Source organism: Cervus elaphus, chromosome 29 (genome assembly GCF_910594005.1).
Source record: "Cervus elaphus chromosome 29, mCerEla1.1, whole genome shotgun sequence".
NCBI lineage: Eukaryota > Metazoa > Chordata > Mammalia > Artiodactyla > Cervidae > Cervus > Cervus elaphus.
In genome coordinates, this window is record NC_057843.1 from 27,133,620 (window position 1) to 27,155,923 (window position 22,304).

A 22,304-nucleotide genomic window follows, 5' to 3' on the forward strand; every position below is an offset into this window, starting at 1 on the left:
TGTTAGTTATCACCAGAGAAATCGTTTCCTAGATAGGTGAGGGGCAAACCAAGAAAGCTAAAAATTAAATCAGTGATTTACATTAATACCAGAGCATCTGCTCACCAGAGATAGGACAGAATCAAGCAAACTTTCTCACTAATATAAAATCTAGCCCATTTCAGAGAAATGATAAATAAAATATATTGTCAGAAACATATAACAACATTGCTGGCATCCATTTAAAAGCAGGTTCGATATGCATTTTCCTCCCAGTAGTCTTTTAGTTCTTTCTATTCATATAGGCAAGCACAGTTTCCGTTGGTTGAATCTATATATTCAAGTGGAAATGGTGATTTTGTCTGACTTCCTACCTGCCCCCACCCTCAGATAATTTGAATGTTTATTCACTAACAGTTTAAAAGGCACATAGGCAGTGTTTCTTACAAGTCAGATGCCTAATTGTATATCGTGGTTTGATTCTTCTTTCTAGTTCATAGAATGTGTTTTATTCTTAACTCTATCCCCCTTGTGCAGCTGTCCCTTTTAACAGAGGATGTATATTCTTATTTGACCAGAGCCCAGAGTAAAGCAGTTGATAGTTAATGGTCTTTGAAAATGACTTTCACTGCCAGGCATCAGCCATCTCTAGGTTTCTGCACTTTTCCTCCTCCCTTTTTACTCCCCTCCTTACAGTTGGTGTGTTTCAGTAATCACATCTTACTAAAAAAGGATTAAATTGACCAAACTGACGGTGTTGATGCTAAAATAAATATTTATATTATATTAGGAGGCATGTAATTTCAGCCTGTTGAATTAGTAGGCTCCTACCTCCAATTTAGTTTGCCTCTCTAATTTGAGTGATAATGTTTTATATTGAAGTCTTAACTGTAGACATCTATTCAAATATAATTCTTCTCATCCATTCTTACCATGTAACACTAACATTGGGAATTTGGGTAATTGTTAAAATACAGGTTGTAGCACAGGTGCTTGTGTGTTGGCCTGTACTTTGTAAGTCTGTATAACAGGCAGACTTCACTTAACAGGTACTGTCTAATTTGTAATGCAAGGGGAACAAACGTAGTAGGCCTTATATATGGTGTTTATATACATGCGAAAGCAAATAAAGCAGGCACAAACATATTCTCAGATGGATATGTGGTATAGATTGGTATATATTAAAAAATCTGTGCACACATTTCAAGTTTATTTTCACCATGATACAGTAAGTGACTTTGAACATAGTAGGTGATCATTTTGAAATTACTTTTCTCATGTGTCTATCATCTGCAAACTGGGACTGTGTGTCTGTGTATAACCTGTAAGGCCTTAGCAAAAGCTAGGGTGAATCAAGTAACCACAGTCAAAAAATAAATCCCTAAAGGTATAGCTATCTTATCTATATAATTGTAGGTATTTTTAAAATAATTATATTTATGAGTGTATCTTAACATTCCCTGATAAATCCCGTTATTCATGCGTGGCTTTATGGAAATCTGATTAATGGAGTGACAGGACAGATTTGGGCTCCCACGGCAGCACATCCTCCCACTTCTGTGTCAGGGTTAAGAGCCGCGGCAAATCCTCCCTAACTAATTAGATGCTGAGTAAGGCATCTCAGAGAAGTTGGGGCAAAAGTGAATGGGTCACAGCCAAAGCAGGATTGCAAGGACTCCAGTGATAGTGAAAGCATTTAAGTCTGCCAGGTCGTTGTGACACGGGGTGCTGACTCCAAGGAACTGGCCGTTACAGATAGTGAGCTGGCGTCATCCACTTCCATGAAAAACACACATTCTAGTGCTTCTCTCTTCCCACCTTCCATGTCTGACACACCCTTAAAGAAAGTTAGATTGGACATCTGCCTTTATCAGTCTGCAAAGCTTTCGAGAGGACTTTTCCTGTAAACATGTATAGCTAATGGCTGTGAAAGGCCAAAGAGGTATTTTCTGAACTTGAGACTTTTGATTATAATGTGTACATGTATCAAAAGGCATGAGACAAGACACTGGAATTTGCCTTTAGCTTGTGTCCACAGTTGGAATCATGGTGTTGGAATTGAACTACGAGTTAACTCCTTTCTTTCCTGCAGAGTGTTGTCAGGGAACTTTTTGGTAACGGGGAGAAGAGAGTAAATTGTGGGGTGACTTTTTCAGTGAGAGAATTTTTTATTTTCTGGAAGTCCCTGCTTGTTGCTGTCCAAGGAACATGGAACAAGATTCCATGATTTCCTTTCCAAGATTTCCTTTCACGTGAGGTTTGGAGCCTGGTTTGTTCTGTGGGTGGAATGAATTCTTCACCATGTGAAAATCCTGTTGTCCCTCTCATGGTGTGTTTTTGCCGCTACATAACCACGCTTCTCTAGGCCTTGGTCAGAGAGAAGATTGTTTGGGGATCGTAGGAAATGATTGATCTTACCCCTGTCTGCCAAAGCTGATGCCATTTTTATTTCCCGAAAGCAGCTGGCTTCCACATTTTGCTTGGTGATCCTCCATCTACTTAAGAACCAGGGAGAGGAGGGGAAAGAGAGTCAAAAACCCTTTCAAGGAACTTTGACATCTATTTTTAAGCTTTAGAGAAATAAAGGAAAAGAGGCATAATTCAGGCAAGGCAGCCTTTCTGTCTTGACATACAAGCAAGACATTGTATAGAAGAGGGAGTTTCTTTTCCTATAAGATACAATTGTAAACAGGCGCAAAAAATAAGACGAAAAAACTTTCTGAGCAACTCAAGCTCCAGGAAGTTTTAATATGTGCAGATGACACCCGGAAAATGATGCCTAGGGCAGTGACATCCGAGGTACCTCGCCTCCTCACCGAGCATGATCTGTACTGCCTTTTCCCTCCCCAGCTTTAAAAGAAAGTTTTAGAGACTGGAAAAAAAAATAAAAGTATTGATTCTTTTTTAATTTGTACATTCCCTGTAGGAAGCCTAGCAAATATCATAGTGTACATTCAAACCCTAAGGTGAAAAATTTATGACTGGAGTTCATTTGGTTGAGGGCAGTGTGCGGTGTTCTATTCAAACGCTCTGGATAGCATTTCATGCCACAGAATCAGAGAGCAGGAGAAGAGAAAAAGAGCTGTATCATTTCTTCATTCACACAGCCTTTCTTAATGGAAATGCTTGTGGAAAAACAATGCATTACTCAAACTGGCTAACGTAGAAATCAAATTCTCAGCTTATTAATCATCATTCCAATTAAAAAAAAAGAATTGATCCTTTAACAACAAAATAATATCCTTTTGTTTTTCTTTAATTAAGCCCGTCAGTTTTTCATTTCTCTCTGTGAAGAAAATGAAAATAATCTTGAACAGTAGGAAGTTACTCATTGTAACAGGGATTCTCTTGAGCATATCTGACATCTTATTTACTCAGTATTTTTGGACTGCAGTGTTATTTTGCTACTGTCTTTAGGGTTTGTGTGTTGTTGCTGGGGGCTGGGAGGGGGGTCGCTTTAAGCCTCATTTCTGTTTGGTTGGCAGCCACTTACTTAATGACCTAAATACATGATTAGACTGTTTTTTCTTCCTATTCCTGTTCCCATAGACCTATTAATTTTCTTGCTTTATTCTCCTTTCCCTTCTGTTTTCTTTTTCTGGATTTCTCCTTACTTTCACTGGCTCTATTTGCCCTAATAAGAAGGAATTAAAAGGCACCTTCTTGCCAGTACATCACTCTGGCGGAGGGATGGAAAGAGGTGCCACCCTCAGATGTGGTCCTCAGCGTGGAGGTGCTGACAGGAGGACTGTCCTGAGTTCTGCTCTGTAAGAGTTCTTTAAGTCCGGGCGTGATAAAAACATGTAACCAGGGGCCCAGGCTTATCATTCAAAGGCGCTGAAAGGCAGTTCAATTGGATCCTTCGCTGTGGAAGAAAGTACTTAGCTGAAAAGAGATTTTGCTTTTCTCTTTTTCTTTTTTAAAAGTAGTTCTTGGCTTTATCATTTTGTGCAGTTAGACTTACATCTGCACAGGAAAGCGTTTTGTTGGAAGGAAAATGTGAAGTTTTCCATCAGTAGGTTGAAGGTATGACTCTCTAAGACAAACTGCAGTTAATAAGAGTTAACTGAAACGTTGGAAATAAAAAAGAAATCAAAGTCATGGCAGGGCTAATATTAATGGATGACAGTATAAATTGAAATGGAAAACATGCAGTATACAGGACACAATGAGGAGGATTCACTACTATTTTGTATTTAATAAATTTTAACCCATTGTTCTACCCAGCTGAGAGACTGTTAAAATGGACAAGGTTCGAAAATATTATTCTACATGGAAAGACACAGCTTCCAGGCCTTGGGCCTGCTGTGCTTTTGTGTGACTGTCATGAATTTTTCAACTTTATTAAGGTATCTTTCAGTGGCTATTTGTTCTCTAGACAGATCTTCAGGACTCATAGTTGATGATCAGAGTACCTGAACTGGGAGTTTAAACAGGAAAAATCCAGGATAATGAATGTTTTACATGCTGAAAATAATTACGTTCAGCTGGCTTAACATAATAACAAAACTAATATTAAAATGAGAACCTCTATCTAGGGTTTTCAAAATGTTTTTTTTTTTTTCCTTCCATTGAAATTTAAGCAAGAAAAATTTCATTGGGTTAAATCATTAGGAGGACTCTTTGGGCACCTAATCAGGCATAGGTAGAGAAACCTGCTCACTCCTGTGGCCTCTGCCAGTGCCGGAGAACAGTGGACATGACTGGAAGGCCATGTGCAAGAAGTGGGACAATAAGTGTACAATGACCGTAGTCAGGAAGGCACCTCCTTGTTGACCTCACGTCAGAACCTAACTCAAGAGCCAGGTAGGGGATCTGTTGCTCTATCTAATATTGCTTTTCTTTTTTAGGTATTAATATTAGAATGCCAGAACATACCAGAACCAAAGCCCTGCTCTAGACTTTGTGGAAAGACTTACTGTAAAGACCCCACATTGTCACGTGGTGCTACATCTGTATGTGGGGTGCAGACAGGCAGGGAGTGTACACCTGTCCTTCGGTTGGTTGTGGGAATTAAGTGATTCATTTCTAGGTTTCTTGAGGATTTGTCCGTGGCTGCCTCAAATGCAATGAGCATATGGATGGCTCAACTTAAAAAGGAATTCCCCTTCTTAGGAATGTCATTTAAATGATCCCTTAGTTTGTACCCTTTTTGCTCCTTGAAGGTAGATTTTTGGTGAAGCTCTCTGTCATTCATTGGGAAAGAGCTAGATTGATTCTTACTTTGTGACTTGCCCATTTTTAACCAGTGGAAAACTATAGTTACCCTCAAATGAGTTAGAACCAAGCTGAGATAGAGGTACCAAGATTAGACTCTGACCCAAACTTCAAATGTCACATCATTTTCCTTCCCAATCTTTTCTTTTTTATTTTCTTGGACAACTTTGGAAAATATTCAGGGGACTGAATCAATCTTAAGATATCTTACCAATCCTATTGTCTGTTAAACGGAGTTCATTGTGAAAAAGAATTTTTCCATTTGACTCTTTTTTTTTTTTTTGACATTTATTATAAATGAAGTAGGAAGGGATCGAAAGAGAAGTCCAACATCTGGGAGAGCTTGTTTCAGTAGCTAGCCTGGGAGCCTGAACCCTAGCTTCATACAGGTGAGATGTGTTATGGGAATAAAAGCCTTGTGCATGTAATGAACCCTGCCTGCCTGTCAGCTTGGTTTTTCATGCACCATTGTTGTTCAAATAAGAAAAAGAGAATGTTCACAGCCTGTGGTGAGATTAGAGTAATGAAAATGAAGTGTTAATCTGTCAATAGCAAGCATATCTCATATACTGCTTCCTGGGCCACATTTATGCGTGTGTAATATATTCCAGGTTTTCTCATGACCAGAGAAGCTTGGATGCTCGTTATATTAAAAACACCCTTTTGGTTAAAAGTGAGAAGTTGGTCATTTTTCCTTGGGCAAATAGTTATTTTTAATAATTTCTTCATAAACCAACTGCTGCCTGCCTTCTGAGTATGCAGATGATCCACTATTCTTTATGTGCTAGTGTACCAGTACTTTGGGTCTCTGTCTTCTTTCTTCCTTTTTTTTTTTTAACAAATGCAGAATGTTGAAATAAGCCCTAGCATAAGCCTAGTTTGAGGTTTGATTTCCTAGAAATCAGTGATTCATAGAAAGAAGGAAGGAGTTAAGTGAATATAATGCTTCATCCCCATATAATACAGATGAAATATTATTAAACATTCATTATCTCATGCTTTTTTTTTGTCTTGACACAATAAAATGCAAACAAAAATAGCCAAATCAGGAATCTTCTAGGACTCTTTTATGTGTTTGCAGTCAGCTGCCATGATGCGAGCCTGAGGAGAAAAGCTTAAAACTTTGGTCATCATGAATGGGAATTAACTATGTTTTTTCCATAAAATTCCCCTTTCTAAAATGTTATAGTAGGTAAATCAACATGAATGTAGTGAATTATACTTTTCATAGAATTGTTTTAATTTTTGTTTTTATCAGTTTACTCAGTTATTTGAGAAATTAAATTTTTTCCCAAAGTGATACTCTTAAAGAAAAAAGAATAAATTTAACCTTAGATTATAACAAGATGTTTTAAAGAAAATAATCTGAATATTTACATGTATGCTACCCATGGGGTCATCTCTTTTAAGAAGCATCTTAAGAGATGGTTTCAGAAGAAGTGTAAAAGGTATGGGGAGAGGTAAATTAATAATTGAGTTCCAGGTGTCTGCTGCTAATTGCTCAAAATTCAAGCATAATGGATATTAAGGAAAAATGCTTCCCAAAAGAAATATATAACATTGTTGTTCAGCTTTTGGGTCTAAAACTTTATTTATAGAGCTCATACTTTCGGTATTTTCTCTTTTTCTATTCAAATAGGTGTTAAGGAATACAGTATGATCGTTATGATTTTGAGAGCTGTTTGCTTAAAGTTGTTCAGGTTGTTAAGAATCAAGAGAATTTGGGGATTAATGTCTAATTGTGAAGTAAATTTGGCATGTGTTCAAGGGTTACTTTCTTAAGGTGAGAATGAAAGAAAAACACCTCTTTTAGGAAGGAAACACCTAATTAAAAAATAATCTTTCAAGAATGTGGTCCAGTGATGAAACATAACTTGGAAACACTCTATGAAAGTTGATTTACATTTTCTTCTTTTTAATAAGTTGGAATATGGCTAGTCATAGCATATTTAATGCATTCTGAACTGTACAGTACTTCAGACATAGTCTGTTGATATTCTTGGATGAAGCAAAAAGATTCTTTCCTTTGCTAAATAGGGTATTTCTAATTTGTTTGTAAAAGCTATTAATGGATAGAAGTACTATCTTCTTGTGGTTGATTGGAAATAGAGAAATAGAAAGATTTTCTCCTTGAAATTACTTGCAGTTAAGGGAAAAAGCAAAATAGATGTGCATTGTAACTGTCATAGACATCTGCTTTTAGGTAATCATTTTTAAAGAAATATGCCATGACTTTTGGGTCATTTGAACCTGCAATAATGTCTATTTAATATAAGTATAAATGTCAGGTTGTGGCATACATGTGGAGCCAGTAAAGACGAGTATTTCCTATGATAATATTCATGCATCCTAAATGTTGACTTTTGAAATTTACCTTGAAGATGTATTCTATTTTCACATTAGGGTCAGTTTTCACTTAAGTACATGATCGTTCTGGAAAGGAAGTACAGAAGTGTTAACATGTGAAGGAGCAAAATGGATGTAGATCCGGGTAACAGCATTGACTTGAGCACCTTTGCTGGGCTTCAGGGAAGAATGTGGTTGACTGAAAACCAGTGTAAATGTTTTGTTGAACCACTGTTAAAGATGAGATCATCAGTTTTAGATTTGCTTTAAATTTTTCCTTTTTAATTATCAAAAGCAGTTTGCTTTGCACTTAATGTTTGATTGAACAACTGTATTTTGAAAAATCTACCCACCATCTTCCATTATGCAAACTCATGAAACAAGAAAGAGGAAATACCCTTCTCCTTTTTTCCCACAAACTCTGTTAACCCTCTTTGGAGTTTTATGTCTTTTTAAAGATCAAGAGTTGCCCAAAAGGGCCACGAGGAAGTAAGATAGTAACAAGCCAGGGGAGTGAATCTGACGGGGATTGCAGTGGATCAGAAGGACCTTGTGTGAACCACAGTGAGGTTTCAGCTCCCCAGCTCCAGACAGTTGTCGTCAGGTGGGGATGCAGGCCCAGTGTTGTGAGATCCTTCTCTTCTCTCTCTCCCTTCCTTTTTAGTGGGAAGTCAGAAATCCAGATTTTTATGTGGACTCTCCTGATTTTTAAATCTTGGCAACGTTTTCAAATATTTTTAAAAGTGTGTGGTCCAAACAAAACTCATCTGTAGGCTTTATTCAGCCTAGTGACTGCCAGATAGAAACCTCTGTTTTAGATAGTATTTTAATGGATGAAGATAATAGTTTCATTGCATGTGAACATTCATCTTGGGAATTCCCCACTGGGATGAACCAAATTCTTCATTTTTTTTTTTTAACAATTAAAAAAAAGTTTAGTAAATATATTTCTGGTGCTGATCGTTTTGATGTATAGCTTTTCTTCTTGTGACCCACATACAAAGAAAAATCACATGTGACCAAAACAAAAAATAGAGGCTTTTAATAAAAGTTGAAAAGTAAGAATTTTAGAATTCTAGGGAAGAAAGGGGAGATTTCTAGATTTGGAAAAGAATTCCATGATTTGTGTCAGTAACTGATGTAGATGAAAAGTTGAATTCAACTCTAAAGAGCTTTTTATCTCACCTTTAAGCAGTGGATCGTTGGCCCTGAATCTTTGCAGTAATTTACCAGGCAATTGACTATGATGTCACAGGGAGGAGATGAACCACAAGGGGAAAACTTACCTATGCTAGTTCATACAAGGCCAATATTGTATACAAGCTTCTAGAAAACATCACTTATAAGACATGTTTTCAATGCCTATGTAAATTTTTTGAAGGGGCTCTTGAAGATAAAATAATCCATTCATAGTTGAATTTCTCTAGGCAAATACCATCATTTTCAACAGAACCGGTAATTAATTGGTTTGAATCTCAAATTGAAGGTCATCCTGTTATTGATTTTCGTGGGAACAGGAAACAACATCTTGTTAAAATGATCTCTGCAAATGGCACCTCCGTGTGCCTAGTTTCCGTCTAGGGTCTTGTGGAACAGCATCGCCGTCAGTGTCGGGCACCAATCAGAAGGGAGTCACCGCTGATGTAAACATAACAAGCTGTTGGTTTGCTTCCAAAACAGCAGAGAAGAGCTGAGCTGGAACAGAGACCAGAGAGTAACAGTTTGTTTTATATAGTAAGTCAGGTATTTCAGCTCAAGTGACTGGTGCGGCTTGTTACAAAGCATCTGCCAGGGTGGCAGAATGACGTCGGTATGCCATGTTCAAGAAGTTCAGCGTCAACACAGTTGTGACTTACCACTTTTAGAAACCTTTCAACTGGGAATTAGATAAAATAATCGTTAATACTGGGGAGGGAAGCACTGCCGTAAAGAGGGTGGTGAAGAATGGAGGATAAAAGAATGTACTCCTTCAGATGCTCTTCCTTTTTATAAAATGTTTGTGTCTTGTGTTTTAGAAGCAGTTTTATTGTTGCACGTGCCAGGCTGTTTGAAACCAGTCCTTTCTTTCTCTCGGTGTTTATACTTCTTGCAAATGGTGTAATGTGAGGGTAACATGAACTAGGTGGGTGGCAAACATGATGCCTTTCTAAACCGGAATAAGTATTTTAATTTGAGCTATGCTAAACAAGTTGGAAACTCAGTGCAGCTTCTTCTTAGGGTTCAAAGTAAAATTCTTAATAAAAAATATAAAAAAAAAAAAGGGAGGAGAGAGAACCTTCCATTTTAAATACCCTGGAGCTGTGAATGCAGTTATTTCTAGGTTGACTTCATTTTGTGTAGGCATGATAGTGGCACCAACCATCTATGTTAAGACTTAACATTCCACAGAGCCATTTCAAGTTTATTATGAACTTCAAAGTCTGCTCATCCCTAAAAGAATATCAAGTTTAAGCATGCCACTCTGCCATAGTCACAGTTAACTTCAATCAAGAAGTGACTTTCTTGAGTCTAAAAGGCTGACTTCCCTACAGGTGATCCAGTCTTTGAGTCTAGTGCAGTCATCTTGCTGATCGTTGCCCTCCTGAGTCGTTAATCTATCTTGTTAGCAGTGGTTGGAAAGTACCCCCAAATAAGACAGGACTCCTCACAATTTGTTTAAAGCTTTACAATGAAGTCAGCATTCTTTTTCAGCTTTACTCCTAGGGCTCAGGTCATTGATCCTATTTTACCAATTCCCAGTTGGAATTTCTTTACAGGTTTTAGAAACATAGGGGAGTGTGGGGGAAGATGTTGATGGTTCCCAATACTGTCCTAATACTTGATAGTTTCTATACTTCAGATGGCTACTAATGCTTTGGGAAATAATATGGGGCTGTTCAGCCTGATCTCTTGGTGTTTAGCTTCTCTTCTTGGGGAAAGGAATTCTTCATTTCCTCTATGTAAAATGCCTACCCTTTTGGAGGCTGCTGGTCTTTAGTTCCTACCTCACTTAATAAACCACCCCTGTCGGTATCATGCATCTCAGAGATGGAACTTGACGGACTAGTCAGCATTGCAAAGGTCACCCTAAAGCTATTGGCAGAATACCCTGCCCTTTGTTGCTCAGTGATTATAATGCTACCTTAGCAGTTAACTGGATGTATTTGACTGAGCTGCTTTTTCCGAATACCAAATTATCCATTTCTTATAAACACCTGATAGAATGCCCAGTCACAAGCTATCTCAAGTATATTTTCAAAAGATATCTTTAACAATACTTGAAATATCAGTGCTTTGGCCACCAGAGAGGGGTAGGTGGTGTCCATTGCATTGTTTTGCTTCAGTGGAAATATTTCTAAATTATTCTCATCTTTGAGAGTTTTTGCATTTTCTGAAATGATACTGTTCCAACAAATTCGAAAATTAAAGGTGTTCCCGAAAGTTTCTTTACGTTACAGCTTGTCTTCTGTTAGTGTAGCAGTATTTAAAATCATGTTGTGAATTGACTGTTTTTTAAGAGAAATGCTATAAAAGTTCATTTCCTTTCATGTTATTTCCCATGAATATAAAATATGGAAAGAGCTCTTTTGGTTTTAGGTAATAACTTTAAACAGTATAAAACTGGGTTTCACCATATTTTGTGTATTCAAATGCACTTCAGAGTTTTCTTACTGAAATATTAGTTCAATTCTATTCAGAATTATAGAGGAATAACTAATAAATGATCAAGCTACTTATTTGAGGCAGGGGAACTGCACTTGAGACTTGAGTTTTGTATTTTGCATGCTTACATTGATTTTGTGATACCAGTACAATCTTGATATACTTGTATACTTGTATATATATACTTGTATACTTGATATACAAACTTGATATACTACACAGGTAGTATCTTTGCCTTAGCTGTCATTTAAATAAAAATGAGTAAAGAGTAAATCATTATCTTTACATGATGCATGTACTTTGGACTAACTTCTCTCTCAAATGTGTGATTTGCCATATATTCTTACCTCCTCCAGTTCTGTTTGGTCCTTGTTGGACTGGGTGAGCAATTTAGGCATTTAAACTCACTTCTTCTTTGGTTTCAAAGCGAGTAAGTAAAGGCACAGAGAAATCCCTTCAGTTTACCTTTCAGTATCTTTGAACCAAGCAAATTCTGTCCTACTTTCCTGTCATGCATCCATTCAGTTGTTTCTCATTGAGCTAAATAAGCACATCTATAGCAGACTATATTCTCCCCCCTCTCCAAAATAATAGGATGAAATCAGCATTCAAATAGCTTTTGTTGCAAAAATTCAACAATCAAAGGAAGGGAACCGAACAGCAATGATTTAAAATAAGATGATGAACATGAAGTTCAGGTACTGAACAGTATCTGAAAGCAAAGTGTAGTGATAAGAGTTTTGTGTTGTAGGTTCTTAAGACTTAGGCGTTTGTTGAAAAGACTCTTTTTCTTTAACCCAGAGGTATGTTTATCTTAGAATAATAATCATTTCATGCTGTTCATTTTTTTTTCTAGTTGACCCATTCTCCAGACCTTTAAAAAAAAACTTTTTTTAAGTGGATGTAAATTCCATTTTAATTAGACCAGTGCAATCTAATACTGCAACTAGCCAGGAATGGAAGAAACATGCTGGAAGTTAATACAACCCAAATCAGCCATAGCCAGATAATTCCCCTGATCTTTGTAACAACCCCCTTCCCCACCTCCACCATGAAATGACCCTGTTGTTCTGGAGTTTCAACAAGACATTTAAGGTTCATTTAAAAAAATGATCATCCTTTCCAGGAATCTTTGCTCTTGCATTTCTCTTTCTTTCCCTTGCCACACAAGCTGTCATTGGTATAGGAGAGAGGTTGGGGGGAGGGGAAGAGGAGGAAGCCCTGTTCAAATCGTGTCACGTAGCACTAATTCATCTGCTCTCATTAGAGGGAGCGAGGGACAGCAGTGATGGCCAAGAGCTGCACTCCACACATGACACGCGAACAGTTTGGGGAATAGAAAATTGCTTTCTCAGGAAGCCCAGCCAATTAAGGACTTGACCATATTGAATGTCAAGTGTTAATTTAGGTTTTTCTTCATTTTCCCAGTAGTAATGCGGGTCCTGTGATGAGCAAATACATGTCAAGTAAAAGTTGATTGCATGAAGGACCCGGGTATTATATGTCACTGACAAGTCACAAATGTACTGAAGTCTTTTAACCCCTTAGGTGGGTGTGGTGGGGGAGGGGAAAGGGGAGAGGATTAATGTTACCATAATGATAAGAATAGGTAGTTTATGTGGGGGTGGCATGGATGGGACAGACAGTAATGGTAATTCATGCAAAAACCAGGGATAGGACAAATCCTACTCTGAGGGCATAGAAGCCCTTGAAAAGCATATAATACGATGCTCTGCTGTTGCAGACATGGTACTCAGAATATATATTGTCTGTTTTAAGATTATATGAAAAGGGAAAGTAATGTACTCTATGGTCTTGACCTAGGAAATTCCTTATTAATTATCTCCTTTGAAAGAAATAAAACATTCGTTAAGTAATCACACTCTTTTGGGCATTTTAATCCTTTGGCTCAGTGCAGCTGTCAAATTTCTAGTATTTATAATTTCAGTTTCTAATCAAATACTCGTTTAAAGAAGTAGCTGTGTAATTCTGTGTAATAGCAGAGATGCTAAACATGAGACTGAAAGAACGTTTGTTTTCCATCTCGAGTCTCTCTGGAGGGTGGTGTTTAGCCAATAGAAACTGGTAGAAGGTCAGTCATTGTCTTTCATTTCTTTTGGTGCCTAAGTGTAGAAAGGAAGAGATTCAAGCTTCAGTGAGTGAGGTAACTTTGCCTTTTTAAAACTGAATGTTGCAGGTTGCCCATCATGTATAGCATCTCATTTCCATTCATCAGCATTCATTTACATGTGAATGTCCTGAAAATAAGAGAATATCTGTTTCTGTTGCAGTTGTACTAGTAGCAAATAAAAATATCTGCTCACTTTAAAACAGTGCTGTGTGTCATTTAAACAATCTTAAAGTGAAACTCAGAGCAGTTACAATCTGGTCATTTTCTTCCCTTTTTATGTATTAATCAGGTGCCCCCTTCATATCTTTAAGGCTGTCACTGTAATTCAAATACTTTCTTGAAATTTACTCTCTCCTATTTATTCCACAGTTTTTTAACACACTTGCCTTTGTGTTTTGACAATGCCTGCACTCTGATGACTTAAGTCTGCTAGTGCTTTAAATTTGGCAGCAAAAAGTATTAAGCCTTTCTCTCAGGTTAGGAGCTGTGCTATCATTAAATTAAAACTTGGTTAAATTTACATTAAAGAACAGTTAGGAAACAATTCCAAGAATCTGATGTCTAATAAAATAGATTTTTTTCTTAAGAAAGAAACATTAGGCTCTTAAATGCTGGGATGTAATGTCAGTTCTTTTACATCTCCCCTCCCTGTCTCAAAACTAACCAAATAAAATAAACTAGCCCTCCCTTCCCTTCCTATGTTGATAAGCTCTGTCTATGGGACTCTGGTGGCATTTCAAAAGTACTGTTTAATTACACTCTGATTGTCAGCAGCTTCTCTTCCGCTGGGTGTGCTGAGAGACTTAAGTAAGTTTCCGTAAAGTAAATTCTGATGATGGCAGCTCGGGGTTGCTGATTCAAGTTATTCCTTCTCTTCTGTGTCACTTTTGACGGATGGTACCTAATGCAATCAGCCAGAGGCCCACAAAGCCTTTCCTTGGGTCGTGTTAGCAACTGGACTAGGGGTTCCCCTCCTCCCCAGACCTTGCCATCAGATGTTCACTCCTTCCTGCGCCCCGCCCCCCCCCCCCCCCCGCCCCCAACTTGTCAGCCCAAATAGGAAAGGGAAAAGAACTGCAGGACTACCCAGGACAGGCTCTTCCGAAACCTCTGTCTCCCGGTGGTGCAGTCGGAGCTGCCTCCCTTTGCGTGCCTTTTTGATAAATTTAAGAAGTCAAATCGCTGACACAGATAGATAATCCAAGTGTATAGGGTGAAGAGTTATAAATTAACACATTATTCCCTCTTAATGTGAAATACTTGAGAATGCATTTTCTCAGTCCCCTGACATCTACCCAGTGAGGGCTCGCATTGTACTTTTCAAGTGGCATTGATTTGTTAAAGCGCTGAATTAGCATCTCTGGCCAGCTGCTAGATCCACTGTTGTGTCGTGGGGCTCCTGTACCTTCTCTCTCCCCAGCCATCTCTTTTTTCCCTTTGCTCTCCCTTTCCATTTTGCTGCTTGCGTTTCTTTCAGTCTGGTTTCATCCTTCTGCATCTCCTTTTCCTTCCTTCCCTGTTTCATCCACACACTTCCTTTCTCGGCTCATCTTGTTGCCTCTGAGGGTTGCCCTCACTCAGGGTTAAAGTCTGACTGCCTGTGAGGGTTAAAGTCTGACTGCCTGTAGGGGGTGTGAGGTGGGACCCTGGCAGGGATTGCTAGGGGTGGATGACTTAGCAAATCCAATAGCTCCAAGTAGACTCTTAATAGATTAACACATGCCTGTTTGTGCTCATCTTAATAGGGGTTGGTGAGAAACATCTCACCTATTTTGCTTGCTAGAAATTAAAAGGTAACTTACAAAACTTTAAAATTTGTATTCCCAAATGCCATTTAACACAGTAAAATTTTCTTTTGGTTAAGTTAAAGGTAAAGAAAATTATTGATGGTTATCACAGACTTGATCATATGCTTACACCCACCAAAATGTTTCTGTAAAACTTTTGCATTGGTGCAACTTTGTGCAATCCAATAAACTTACTGATAGAACTTTCTTTTCTTACAGGTTCGGTAGTGTTCTGATTCCATTTATTTGGTACCGTTTGATATAAAAACATGACTTCCTCATGGTGCCTCACTGTACTATAGCAGTATTAAGATTATAAAATTGGTTGACAGTTTTTTATTTAGAAATAACGGATGGGTTATTGCTTCTTTTTAGCAGTGTGTCTCAAAGTTCCTGAGGTTTTCAGAGGAACCGCATCACAATTGGGAGGTTTAACATGCTGCATGTGCATGATCACAGACTTGACTCTTTTCTTTCTCTAGATAACTGGTCGAAGATGCTTTGAGATCATCGTGTTGATTGATTTGATATGAGCAAAAAAGTGTATCTGCCTGAATTTAAATAGAAATTATCCTCTGTAATTTTAGTTTCATTGCTTTAAGTAGTGCTGTCTGCAGTTTTACTAGGCTTCCCACTTGTAACATAAAAATTGGATTTGAATATACTTTGGTAATAAGTCAGATCATTTAAAAAATCAGATATCTTTATTGCTGGATTTTATATATGTTAAAATGACAGTCTGATTTCAGCATTTATATTTTGAAATGGAAATATTTCACTAGGATTTGATAATCTTTGCTTCTCTGTTGGCTTGATTTCCCACCCCCTGTTCCCCAAGTCAATTCCTTTTTTTTTTTTTAATTAATTGCTGTCCTCCTAGCTAGAATTAGCATGGTTTGGCTAAGGTGAAGGGATTAGAATGACTCTTCAAGGCATGATAATGTCTGTTTAAAGAAAAGGAAGAAAAAAAAGTCTTTTAACTGGGGCTTAAGACTAATTCCATCTACTAAGGAGACAAAAATTACGCTAAAGGAGACAATTTGGCTTTATTTTCTGTGTGCATGTTAACCTGCGTAGCGATCATTATTTTGTATTTTAGGGTGTTCTCTGAAGGAAGATGTTCTTTACTTGCTGTAGGAAGGGGATGTGACCTCATTCTGGGAGATGAAGGCTGGAACACCTTCTGCCTTTTTGCAGGGATAACCACAGTTCACCTGGCTATTGTTCAGGGTCAAGGTCAGGGTCAGGGTCAGGAGGGACTAGCTTCTTAGAATGGCCTCTGAATGGAGTAGAGAGGACAAATTAGAAGACAAAAAAGTAGGGCAAGGTTGAAAGTGAAAGTGCCCCATATGAAAATAGTTAAGGATCAGAAAAAGAAAAAAAAAAAAAGAAAAGTAGAAAAATCTGGAAGGCGTACTTGAGTAGTGAGAGTAAAGTTGAGGATAGAGGGAAAAAGAGAGGTTGGAGGGGCAAACTTATAATATCTTGTAACTTTCAAAATTAATGAAAATCAATACTTTTGTAAATGGCTATACAGTACCAAATTGGCATCACCACAGAGTCCAAAATTACTTCAAACATTTAAAAACTTTTAATGTGATTTTTGAGTTTTCATTCATTGCACATTTATTTTCTCTTGTTCCTTAGTTTGTCGCTTCTGTTCCTTGGAAGGCAGACAGCTCTGAGCTCTGCACAAGTAATAAATCAATACATCTAGAGTTTAAAAAAACAAACAGCTAATTTGTTCCTTGTTCCTTGTGTGGTAGTACTTCAGCCACATGAAATGGTTAAGTGTGCATGTTCAACACCTTTGAGTTTTTTCTCTAAAATTCTCTGGAGAAATCAGAATAATTTCTGTTTTTGTGTTTTGTAAGTCTAAATGAAATGTCCCTTAAATGCAGGAAGAACTGGCAGCTTTGATAAGTTGTCCCCAAAGCAAACCCGTTTGTCAGTAATCATAGCCTAATTATGGATGCAAATACAAAGTTTGTGTTTTAAGAAGTCGTAAGACAAAGGAGAAAAGAGAAACAGACCCTTCCCCAGCACCAGGCGGTAGCCTTCACCCCGCACCCCCCTTCCACAGGAGCCCGTCCATAGTAGCAGTAATAATGAGAGAGAACCCTCTGGCGCCGGCCCAAGTCCTGTCGAGAGGGAGCCGCCGGCGGCCTGCACAGTGTGTGGCTCCGCGGGAGTGCCAGAGTGACACACGCATCACAAGGCGGTCACAATGCGAGGGGTCAGGGGTCACGTTCAAGAGCAGGGTGTTGCTGGCCAGGCCGAGGAAGCAGAGGTGGCCCCTCTGTGCTCAGAGTGTGGGTCTGTGTACTCCTTTCCCGTCAAAGCTGGCCCGGCAGGGCCAAAAAAGCGGTTCCTTGGCAGGGTTTAATGGCAGGATGATGTAGTCTGTTGTGACTAGTGCATTCCTTTCAGGTTAAACTAGGGAAATGGCATTGTGTTAAAATTCCAAGTCGCATGAATGTTTTATTGCCACAGTGCATTTAGCCCTCTAGGGGAGTGTGTGTGGCGGCCGGTGGGGGCGGGGGTGGCGGGGGGGACTTAGAGACTCAGGAACTATCAGAAGAACACTTCCCTTGGAAAATTTTACCCACCAGCGTGAAGCTGATTTGCTGTGATGGTCACTTAGAAGGGTTTCGCTTTTTCCTCAACTGTGACCGTTTTAAAAGTCTTGCCATCCGGACAATTACCGGCTGAAGAAACCACGACAGGACCCAGGCACAGAGGTGGCGAGATAGAGAGGAGGAATGCGCCAGAAAGGAGCTGAGCTGCCCGCTTGTATAAACTGCCCCCTCCCCGCCCCGTCCCTGTCCCCCCCTTCCCTGGGCTGAGCTTCGCTGTGCGCCGAAGGCCAGGAGCGATCAGTTCCCCTCGCAGCGCTGACGGCGAGGCCACTGCAGCTCATGGTACCGTATGTTACCAGTCAGCCTCCCTCATTCCTTCTCCCTGGCTGCTTTGGGGGCTGTGTGTGGGTGGTGGTTTGTTTTTTTTTTTTTTTTTTAAACCTTTTCTCTCTAATAACGGTTTCTGTTAGTCAGAGGGATACAGTTTGGGAATGCAGAAGGACAGAGAGTTTGAAACAAAACAAACTTAAGTATGGCACTTTTTTTTTTCCTTCTCCTTGGCATTCAGAAGGGAGAAACCAAACCATTCTAGTTCAGTCGCAGCCAAACGTTTCCAGTGTGATTTAAAACCAGGAATTCTGGAAAGAGGGCAGTTTGAGATGCAGGTCATCTGGGCTGCGGATCTTGTAAAGAGACTTTTGTACAACCACGTGAGCATCTTTAGGGTTGGAGGGCACGCTCAGGTTCTGCCATTGTCTGGGATGTATCCATTTTGCCAATTGCCCCCGCCGGTCCCTCTCTGGGGAAAACTCTAGTCTGGTCCTTCGCTGCTCCAATTGTTTGAGGCTTACGTTTACTCAGGGTGTGTATGATTGGACGTGGGTTGTAATTGTGCATGTTGAATGTAGCTGTCGGGTGGCTTCGTGATTTGACCTGACTCAGGTTAATTTATAACAGATTAAAATGTGGACGTATGGAATGGCCTCCTGATTTTGCATTGGGACTTCATAGAATATTCATGCATCTGATTTTTTTTTTCCCAGTGAATAAGAGAAATACAACTTGTCTTGGGCTTACCTAAATAAACATATCATCTTAGTTTGCATTTTAGGTTTGAATGGCCTGTTGCTCTTCACTTGCAAACCTTAATACTTGCTTTGATTCCATGTTCTTGTAATGGCTCATTTTTCTCTTCCTTAGTAGTAATTGATATATAAGACATACATAGAGTTGTGAATGTGTGTGTGCCTGTGTGTACATGCACACTTTGACAACTACCACATGAATGCAAGGAAAAACTTTTTATAGTTGTTAAGCCAGGATAGATTTCCACTGATAAGTTATTTTTTAGAATCTTATGTAACAGAAATTTAAGTCAAGAATATACTATAAAACAGTAAATTGTGAGTGTGTGGTGTGCCTTACTTATAAAGTTGTGGGTATGTGATTTATGTTTTTCTATAAAACGATGGTTTTGTCCAGATAGACCTCCTGACTTTAATCTGATTAGTGCTGTCCATAGATGGTTTATTATTTGTAAACAGATACATTCATATTGTTTATGGGAGGTCTTAAACCAACATGCAGTCAACTCTATGGCAAAATCAAGATTGATGTGTGGACTTGGCACTTCAAATTTTAGATGAACTCATTAGATATTTTTGAGAATACTCACTTTAAGGATTCTTTTCAGTGATGAATGTAATCAAGTGGTAGTGATGGAAGTTTTCTTTTGATGATTTTTGTTTCTAGTTTCCAATTTTAAAGTGTACTTTTCAGAGGAACATTAAACTTAACTTTGTGCTGGATTTCTTTTTCCCTTTAGCCAGTTTCAAAATTCTTTTTCCTAAAAAGTAGAAAAACTTGTCAACAGTGCCAAATCGAGGAAAAAAGTCTATCGTATATGCTTAGATTATCTAACAAAATTTGTTATCCTGATCATGGAAGCAGTGTTTGATTATAAAAAGGATGTCGTGGTTGTATCCAAATTTCAATTCATTAAAATTGCCCCTTTATAATCCAAGAGGGAAAGAATGGAAATACCCCAGTATCATGTCTCCTTAACATGAAAATTAAAGTTGATTTAGAATTTTTTCCTTAAAAAAATCAAACTTTTACAAAATATTAATACTTATTCTTTCAGCATTTTTCTCTCCCCATTGTACCAGCATTATTGTTTGACATTGCAGAACTCTCTGGTGGGGATTGAGAACTGTGGAGAAGTTAAAAGATTGGTCCCAGGTTCAGATTCTCATGTTGCCACTTACTTATGATCTTGTGACCTTGGGTGAATCACTTTATCCCTAACTTTTATTTTCTTTTGTTAAAATGGGGAAAAGAACACTTGAAAATTTGTCAGGAAGATGAAATGAGACAACACCCATGAACTTCAGGTACATAGTAGGTGTTCAGTAAACTGTAGATCTTGTTCTTTGAGCTTGTCTTGAGGCAGGTGTCCCTTGGAAAGCTGCTTTTTTTTTTTTTTAAGAGGGATAAATTTGAATGTTTTAATTTCACCAAATATCAATAAGAAAGGAGATATTAAGTATTGGCAGACAGCTTTCTTTCTTTCTTTTTTTTTGAGAATTGCTTTGTATCATCCATTAGTCTTGTGTTTTCGCCACTCTGCAAAATTCTTACTGGGATGACCTTCCTGGATGTCAGAATGATGCTGTTATTTCTGAAATATCAGTTATGGATAACCAAAGACTAGAAGCTAAGCTGGCAAATTCTGTTACATTCTATTTACTTTTGAATCATCAGTTCTAATCCCTCCCTCGAATCAAAGCTTCTTGCTTTATTATCATTGTTGTTGCCTAGTCGCTAAGTTGTGTATGACTCTTTTGTGACCCAGTGGACTAGAGCCTGCCAGGCTTCTCTGTTGATGGAATTTCCCAGGCAAGAATATAGAGTGGGTTACCATTTCCTTCTCTAGGAGATCTTCCCAACCCAGGGATCAAACCTGTGTCTCGTGCATTGGCAGGCAGATTCTTGACGGCTGAGCCACCTTGGAAGCCCACTCATTATGGTTAGCACTTGGTAATAGAGGTAAAAGTTCCATTATACAGGTGCCCTGGTCTCTGTCCCTGGCTTTGTGAATATGCACTTGGATTCATGGAATCAGGGTCACACTAAAGCAAATAGCATTTACACCTTTTAGTAGAACTAAACAGAAGAGTATAGCAAGGCACCTATATGTATATTGGGGCAATATTTTATCTTCATTCACAGTCTTGCACTTTGCCTTAAGTGTAGTTAAGGGCTTGGGAACTATTTGTTGAGCAGAATATGATGCTCTCACTGTCTTTTAATCCTGGATTACATTTTTATCAAAAGTAATTGTGTTATGTGTAGTACATTAATATTGTCATAGATGATCTTTGATTAACATTGTTAGTTTGCCTGACATCTCATTTCCTTTAGCCAACACTTGTTTGAACATACTGCATCTTTAGATCTAAAATAAATATTTGGTTTAGTGTTCACTTTTACCTGTTGCTAAGAGTAAAAGACGGATTAAAAACTAATCATTTCATAACTACCTCCTAGCTCACACAGTATGCTAGGGGTGGTACCCACTTTATCTTATTCAACTCTTGCAAAGCATTCAGGGCATGTACAGTTATTTTCATTTTACAGATGAAGAAGTAAAGGTCTCAAATCTGTATCCAGCAAGTTTGACCCCCAGAATCTTTGCTTTTTCCTTACATTCTTCATTTGTCTATAACTTAAGTCAGATATTACAAAAAATAGAAGATAGTTGCTAAACCCACCAGTTTTTGCTTTTCCTTTCAAATTAAATTTTACAAGGAAGCCAACATTCAGAACTGATAAAAATTAGACCTGCTCTAGAAGAAAAAGGTCCAGCCTCCAAGATCTATCTTTGATCTGTGGAATACTTGCTTAGAAAAACTAGAGTCTAATGCCTCCACACCCTCTAAAAAGGAGGCATAGCAAACCCAAGTAGTCTGGGAGTTAAAGGGTTCGTTTACCATCTTGGATTTGGAGGTGCAATTATGGGGAATTCACAGGAAGGCTAATCTCTCTCTAATTGGAAAAGAGAACATATCTAAGAGAAAAATAGTGTGGGGTAAATACAAGCATTAAAAAAAAAAAAAAAACCTATATCATTGTACAGCTCTTCACAGGTTAATTTTCAGGGCACAGATTTTGTTCAACCCAAAGTGATGAAGTAATTTTAATGTGGGAAGAGTCACAAAAGAACAAGTCACCAATTTATGTTTAACAGGAGCCTGTGTCTACAAATGTATACAGATTTGAGTTTGACAATATTAAAAAGTTGTGCTCTGTGTAATGTATAGTATATACAAGTAAATGTAAGGATGGAGAATATGGGTAGATTTAACTCAGATATGTTGAAAAACAGTATTTTAAATAAATTGCTTATAAAAATTAGTCAACATGGTAATTTTGTAATATCTTTATAAACCAGGAATTTCAAGGTTTTTCATCTGCTAAATTTATATTGGGATTTTGTATAGTCCTTCATTAGAAATTAAATTCCTATTTTATCAGCGTGGTGGCAGAGACTAGGTTTTCTAGCCAGATGTGTTTGCACTTGAATTTATCTCTTCTTTATGTGATTTGGAAGCTCAGTTACTT

General features: G+C 38.2%; 1 protein-coding gene across 15 annotated transcripts in view; it reads left to right on the forward strand.

Annotated features, from left to right (window-relative positions):
• BNC2 (basonuclin 2) overlaps positions 1–22,304 on the forward strand; it is a 470,587-nt gene that overhangs the window by 155,291 nt on the left and 292,992 nt on the right. For 2 of the 15 annotated variants that reach the window (XM_043890875.1, XM_043890878.1), the window contains exon 1: positions 17,646–18,023. The exons of the other annotated variants lie outside the window; for them this stretch is intronic. In XM_043890875.1, coding sequence (XP_043746810.1) covers positions 18,021–18,023 — 3 coding nt within the window. In that variant the 5' untranslated portion in view covers positions 17,646–18,020. Of the gene's footprint in view, positions 1–17,645; positions 18,024–22,304 lie in introns of those variants that run through there. 15 annotated transcript variants of the gene reach the window in all.